This window comes from Micropterus dolomieu, linkage group LG10 (assembly GCF_021292245.1).
Source record: "Micropterus dolomieu isolate WLL.071019.BEF.003 ecotype Adirondacks linkage group LG10, ASM2129224v1, whole genome shotgun sequence".
NCBI classification, from domain to species: domain Eukaryota; kingdom Metazoa; phylum Chordata; class Actinopteri; order Centrarchiformes; family Centrarchidae; genus Micropterus; species Micropterus dolomieu.
Genome location: NC_060159.1, coordinates 19946263 through 19954012, shown reverse-complemented (window position 1 = coordinate 19954012; position 7750 = coordinate 19946263). Strand labels below are relative to the sequence as shown.

The 7750-nt window shown below is 40.9% G+C and overlaps 1 protein-coding gene across 1 annotated transcript in view; it reads right to left on the bottom strand.

The window, feature by feature from the left end:
• Nucleotides 1-995: 995 nt before the first annotated feature.
• Nucleotides 996-7750, bottom strand: part of LOC123978147 (disks large-associated protein 2-like) — a 101153-nt gene continuing 94398 nt past the window's right edge. Inside the window, exons 9-13 of the mRNA XM_046061299.1 lie at nucleotides 6619-6704; nucleotides 6113-6519; nucleotides 5658-5749; nucleotides 3589-3741; nucleotides 996-1744 (exon numbers count right to left, since the gene is read on the bottom strand). Of these exons, the coding sequence (XP_045917255.1) occupies nucleotides 1529-1744; nucleotides 3589-3741; nucleotides 5658-5749; nucleotides 6113-6519; nucleotides 6619-6704 (954 nt within the window). The 3' untranslated portion in view covers nucleotides 996-1528. The remainder of the gene's footprint in view (nucleotides 1745-3588; nucleotides 3742-5657; nucleotides 5750-6112; nucleotides 6520-6618; nucleotides 6705-7750) is intronic.

The following is a 7750-nucleotide window of genomic DNA, read 5'->3' as shown; positions in this document are numbered from 1 at the left end:
AGACCGTGATGTTGGTCATATGACAGATACTGTAAGTGTAATTAAAAGTGTTAGGATCACAATAATGTAGTTAATAGAGGCCTGAATGCCATTCGAAAAAAATGAAACCAAAACGACACAAGGTGCAGTTTCTATGACGTATAGAGTAACATGAAATTCTGTAGTAAATTTTCCATATCTGTCCTTGCAATTCAACTGCAACAATATCACATGAGCTTCATAAACTACATTTCCCTTGGAAATACAAACATGAATATTATAAGGTGCAAAATGCATTGTTTGATACAGTCACCTCTTCCAGGCTGCGCAAAACTGTCTTTTTTTTGTTAATAATTCATATTTGTTCTGCAATGGAAATGCATCCAGCAGCAGATAACATACATAGCTTAAAAATGTCTAGTCCTAAGAGGGGATGGTGTTACATGAGTGAAAATGACTAAATGCTGAAATGATGAGGATTTTCAGATCTCAGTCAGCAACACTGGTCATCTGCTGCGGCATGCCTGGTTATGGTTGGATAGATTATACATAGCTAGAAGAATAGTATAGAGGACATATGTGCAGCAACTCACACACACACACACATTTTTAACACCATTCTATTTTGACTTTTTGAGAAATTGATCAACCAAGGTATCAGGTTTTACCCACCCGCATAGAAAAGGCTGGGTGTGAAATTTGAACCTCATCAAAAATGATCTTACTTGCATTTTTTTCCCGCAGTCACCTGATAATCTACCTATTTTTACAATTACAATCTCTGCTGCCGCTGTTCCCTCACACAGGGTGCTTTAGCCCGAGACCACTGTTGCTGGTGAGAAACTCTAGAAAAGTTGAACTTTGTGTTTCCCTTTGAATGTGGCAAGTATAGCATTACTCTTACTCACAGCGGGACAATGGCAACAATGGAGAAGACTGGAGTTTTGACAATAATGGCTATGACCAAATAAATCACTAAGTTGAATTAAGGTTGTTCAAATAAATACCAGGTGAAATGTTTATTTTGGGGCATTGCAGCTCATTCTCGTGGTGCACAACCTGTGGCAAAGAGTCCCTTGTGGGTTTAAAGCTACACTAGGCAACTTCACATGTTAGTGTCTCATGTTTTTACCAATCCAGCTGGCCTGTGTTCAGTTTTAACCAAAGAATACCAAAAGCGCAAGAGGCAAAAGGTCTAACACTGTTGCGTCCCGTTTTCTCAGTTTCATTTTGAATGTTTTATTTATCACTTTCTGTGTGAAAACGACCGTCCACACCTGACTCACCTGACTTCTCACGCAAGGAAGATAGGATGTTCTTCCCTATGGCAGTGCCACATTGTCATTTAGGCTGACAAAAAAAGGATGCATTTTCAACTGAAATCTTGCCTAGTGTAGCTTCAGTAGGGACCACCCAGAGAATGGCAACAGGTGATGAAAAAGTGGACGAGCAGTGACAGATGATGACAGCAGGAGGAGGCTGGATGTGACACCACGAGCTGGTGCTGGGCGGAGGTGGACAAGAGGAGCTGAGGATGAATCCGTGGACCTCAAAGCCGTGTCTGGGCTTCAGGGATGTAGATCTCGATGCTGTCTGCCCTCTCTGTGGCTGAGTTCTGTCTGAAAGAAGCTGCTCGTTTGGCAGCCATGAGGCGTCTGCGGGCTTCCTGTCGCTGGCGGTCCTGAAGGTCCAGAGAGCGCTCTCGCATCATAGCGCCACGTCCCTTGGCCGGCCGCTTTGGCATAGGTGGTGGCCACTTCCGCTCCTTAGGATACAGAATGACATGCTTAAGCAAGGAAAAGGCTTATTGTAACAGCAATGTGTCCAACAGAAAAAGTTGATTCACAGGCAAGAAATGCAAAAAAAATTAAAATGTACCTAATGTATGTTAGGAGTGTCGATGGTTGCCGGATAATTCAAATTATAGACCCACTTTTTTGAAAGTCCTTAAATCTAATGGATTGTGAATAATCAATAGACAACAATAATATTGTTTTCATTCTAGGGATGGTAATTTTATATTGTTTTATTAAATTTGGTCTCATCTCATTATGGAAAAACAAGAGACTATTTAATCAGCTCAGTACAAGAACTCATAATTGAGGGTTATGAGGGAAGAAAAAGCAATTTTAACAAGCAGATGAAACATTACCAGAGTGGATTTTCATGAGCAATAATTTCATAAGGAAATCAGGCAGAAAATGCTAAATGTTATATCAGTGCAGATAAATTGCTAATAGGAGTTTTATTCGCTATGAAGTGTGCGGCTTTGGCTAAATCTAGTTTTAAGCCTTTAATATATGGACTCATGTTGGGTACATGTGAGTATCATGGACAGACCCAGGCCACTTTGCCTCATCTTTGGTACCGCAGCTTGTTGAGCCATAGGCCTTTGGAAGTAGAAATGGCTAAAAGAAATTTCCACCTGCAGCAAAGGCCACCAAAGGAGAATTCATCATCACAATTCTCAGTATTGCTGGGGTGCTGTACATTTATGCAGCACAAAGACATTGTATGAACAAAACCTGTCTTATGTGATCCAGAAGCCACTCAAACAAAAAGGCAACTAGTAACACTGCAGAAGCAGCTCTCATTGATTATGTAGCAAAGAATGACTGAAGGCCATCTGACCTACAAATCTGAACACACAAAAGCTTTGGAATGCAAGGCAAGCTTTTCTGATTGCTTGGCAAGCTTGTGTAAAACAGCGTCGGGCTTGAAGGAGTCCAATACAGAGCATCTGTATCACTGTTAGGGCTCAGCTTCATGGGGCTTGCAATGTGCTCATTAACTGCTTGAGGAAAATAACTCTCTTACAACTACAACTGTAGCATGAAGATAATTATCCAAATGCCCTGAAGGATCTTGTCTATCTCTAAAAACACATAACCATCTAAATCTGCTTCTTACAAATGCAGCTCCCTCATCTACAAGCACTACTCTTACAAATGTATTTTTATTTACCAGGTGAGCTATCATTTCATCTAACAGTCTAATCCTGTTTTTCATTTTTTATTTTGTACAGCAACATACTTTGAAGAATGCAATGTCAAAAGTTTCAGAACTTAACTGTTTTTAAAAAATATATAGTTTCAAGCAAATGCTTTTGCTACAAAGATGGTCCCCTGTCTTTTTCTTCACCCATTAGCTAGTCTGTTAACAGGAAATCTCAAAATCATACTGTCTGTATGAAATTCCATTAAGCACAATTGGTTTGACATCACTTGATGCTTGTGGAAAGCAGGCTTAAAGCACCATTGTTCCCTGCTTTACCTTACATTACCACAGACCAAAAGCAGGTGATGAGTTGCAATGACAATATGCATAAGACGGATAAAATAAGTCCCACATTACTCTAGAGACAGACACAACTGATGATTTTAACAGGAAAACATTTTAGAGGATGCTACTAGCTGTCTAAGCTGAACTGATTTTGCCTCCTAATGTTGTCCCTGCAGTGTTCTGATGAGAATGATTAACCTCCTGCTGGTCACAAGCCTAAAAAGGAAGGCAAATGTTGTTACTGTGGTTTTCTTAAAAGCTGAGCAAGTCCGTCTGGAACCCATTAAGACAAAATATTGCAAGTGTGTGGAAAGCTACCAGCTTTACCTTCTTCTCCGGGCTCTCCACCAGCTGCCACTGGTTGCTCTTGATCTGCTGCAGCTCATCAAATTTGGCAGTGACGTCATCGATGGAAAGCTGCAAGAGGTCCCAGAATCCAGCCAGGTCCTGAGATGTGGGTCTGGGCATGGCACTGGGGTCCTGTAGAGACAGCGGCGTACAAAATGTAGTGAGTGTAGGTGAAATTTCCCATCTTTATGTGCTGGTTTACTGAATGCTAAAAACAAACTTGAAGTAAGAACTTTAGTCTTATACTACCTGCTTATTGTACCATCTCTATCATACTAAACGTATATATATCTATAATCTATCTATATATCTATATATCTATATCTATATATATCTCTATCTATATATATATCAATATATCTATCTATCTATCTATCTATCTATCTATCTATCTATATCTCCCTCTATCTATCTATCTATATATATATATATATATATATATATATATATATATATATATATATATATATATATATATATATATATATATATATATATATATATATATATATATAGAGAGAGAGAGAGAGAGAGAGAGAGAGAGAGAGATAGATAGATAGATAGATCTCTCTCATATATATATATATATATATATATATATATAAATTTGAAAAATGAAAATATTCTGAACTACCAAATATTGCTACCCATAGCCACCTCCCCATTCCCACCACTGTGTGGCAGTATAGCATTGCCATTGTCATTGAACATTGGTTTATAACTGACAGCTCCTGGGAACCTCCTTTTAACTGCTATAAATTGCATCTTTTCAACAGCAAAGTTGGTATATTATGGTCAGTAAAAACAACGGTGATTAATAGATAGATTATCAAAGATCATTTTTATGGTCATGTGCAGTGGGTACAGAATGCATGGGAGGAAGAAAAAAAACATGCTATTCACCAATCATTAGCTCAAATCAAGCATCGTATAGTGTATGCTCCCTCTTTAGATTGTTCGTCCCAGCACCAAGTGTGCTCAAATTACTGTCAGCACAGGTGTTTTAGTAGAAAATTTTGTTATTATTCTATTGTAATTTTGGAAAATGTTCAATATTCTGTGAAATTTAAATCACAAAAATCTGGTGCTGGTTGTTGCTGCATTTGTGTATTGCATTACTGTTCATGATACCTAATCAGTAAACCACAACTTACACAATCAGGGAGCCACCTAGGGCCATGTGTTCATTACTCCAGACACAAACACAGGATGAGAGTGATCTCAGACAGAGGAAAGGTCAAACTTCAAAGCACATCGTGCAGTTCCTCCTCCGTCCAGCAGGGAAAACAGAGTCACTCTCTTTTTCAGACACGTTTGAAAGCTCAGGGCAATCTAAGGCTTGTCACTACCAATGTAAGACTTAATTCATCATCCCATTATCTATGGGGAGAGCGGGAGAGAGCGTGGCCCAAAACTATCCAAAAGAGAGCAACACACTGAGTCGGGACACACACACACAAACGCACAAAAAAGAAAAACACAAGGTAATGAGAGAGCAGGCAGCTTTCAACCACCTCCAGAAGGTTTTGCATTTCATTCAAAAAATTAGCTACGCTTTAGAAAGGTGTGATTAAGTGCCTGTCTCTTTCACTGTCTCTCTCTACTGTAGCCGCAGAAACATCCCCACTTACGACACTATCATCTTCTAATATATGCTGACTCTGTGGATAGTTAGCATTAGAAAAGGTATGAGTTTCCAGTCGACGTGACATGAGGGCTAAACATTGAGACAGCGTGGCAGTCCATTATTCAAACGCTGAGATCCCATTCATACTGCTGCCTCTGTGCTGTAATGGATCGCCTCAACACAGGTGCTGCTTCCTATTGGAATTCCCCTTTCGTTTCCTGCAGGGTCAGTAGCGGCAGAGGGATTGCTTCAATATCGATCTCTGTGGTCTATTTCTGGATGGCGCACAAGTGCAGCATCAGGCGGAGCACCTTCAAGACAAGCCTATCAACAAGTTTACCCCGTGATCTTTTGTGTTTTCCTATGTAACAGCTTAACAGCATGTAGGTCGATACAGTGTTCACAAGCGGATACTACTCACCAGATTCTGCTGACACAGCCAGTAAAATTGCTGAAACTTTTGAGACATTAATAGCTGAGCACTTCCCACTGCACTCCGGATTTTTCCTAGGACTGGTGGACACACACACACAAACACACACACACACACACACACACACACACACACACACACACACAGACACACACGCACGCACGAGAGAGAGATTCTGATTTTATCACTGACAGGCCAACATGTTGAGCAATGTCTTTCAGGCATTCACAAGGATCCAATATGCTCACAAAATGCCTGTAACGATTCTGTGTTTTCATAGTCAACGTGACAGCTAATACTGTGAATGTTCACTTTGGTTATATTGTTATACATGCAAAAAAAAACAACAATAAGAATAGAGCACATATCATAAAAGCATTGACCTCAGACAACAAAAACAGCACCTGCTTTGGCAAAAATGTAGTTTCCCTCAGGACACTCACTCTCCTCTGACAGGTCATGCTCCTCAGCTTCTCTCTCCATCTCTTTGCACCATCCCTCTAGCCGCTTGGTTTCATTGTGAAGGAGCTGCATAAACCAGCTGCCGTCCCTGCGGAGGGGGGACACACGGCCTGCATCGGTGCTCTCCAGACTGGGTTCAACCAGCCAGGGTTCAGGCTGCGGGCTGGAGGGCCCACTGGAGGGCCGGTAGTCCTCCCTGTAACTGAACAGGCCCTGTGTGCGCACTGTGCGGATGGCCCCATACTGAGTGGGCGTGCTAGGCTCAGAGTGGCGACCGAAGCCACCCCCAAACTGCAGGCCCTTGTCCTCCATGGAGGGAAAGCCCTCCAACTCCATGTCTGCTTGTACTGCAGTGGTCACACTGTTGGAGCGCTTGAACCTCCCATGCCTAAAAATGCATGAGTTACAAGGACAATGATGACAAAAATGCATCTTTAAATGTACTAAGCTTTGACACTGGACACTTTTTTCTGTCTGAGCCACATACCGTTTATGATCCTCCACCTGGATTCCTATTGAATGAAACTGAGGAAGGCCTTTACTTTCAGTCTCAGAGTCTGTCACAGTTTCCACCTGGTAAATACAGGCAACAGAAAAATGTCAAATTACAGATACACTCAAAACAGCCTAACATTTAGACATTTCTTACTTATTACAGATGATTCAAAAATGCATTTGTTTCTTTCAGCTAGCAACATAACTGGTAGGTCTGCTGGTTTTAAAAGTTTAAGTAAGTTAAGTTTATTTTATTTGACATGGACACAGCAATAGAAGTGCAACATAAAATTATGCACAAGCACCAGATGTATTGTATTTAGTACGTGTAGCGAAATGATAATTTACAACACCTGTCCAAAGGGCTTTTAACAATTCCAACAATCTGCTATTTATTCATAGACCAATACATAACAACATCTGTTTTAAAATGTCCACATTACAGAACAGCTTATTTTACATATAGGCCTGTAATCATGCCTCTCAAACTGACAGGTGTCTTATTTGTGTTAAACAAGAGCCATAAGATAGGCTGAGAGTCAGGAATGAATCGTCACTCCCCACCCATCCTTCATGCTCAGCAGAAGGTGGAGAGGTGGTGAATCAATAACCAGTGCAAATGTAAGAAATCAGCACTTGCAAGTGTGAATTGCAAACAGCATGTACAATTGCAGTGTAGGTAATTGCATGGATGTCAATGAGGATCAGGTAACAGGAGGTAGAAATTTCAAATAGAAAGTTAGCAGTGAATTTATCAACTAGCTGGAACTCTGGGTCACGACTGGCACAGTGTCCACAGACTACATTGCATGAGGACCATAAATTGTTTTGGACACCATACTCAGCATTCCCCACAAAATATGTCTGTGGGCCTCATGCAGGTACAACATGGTCCACACAGACAGCCACCTTCTAGATTGGAGCTAACAACTGGGGACACTTGCCTGCAGGAGAAGAAGGGGCTACCTATGTTAGTCAGACTGTTAGCACATATAGCAGAATCAAGTATCATCTGGCCAACGCTATCAGCTAGCTCAAGAAGAAGAAGAGGTTAAGCGCCCAGCTCACAAACTAGAACAGAGAGGGCAAGAGAAATCCTCATTGTGCTCTTCATTACTGCTGTC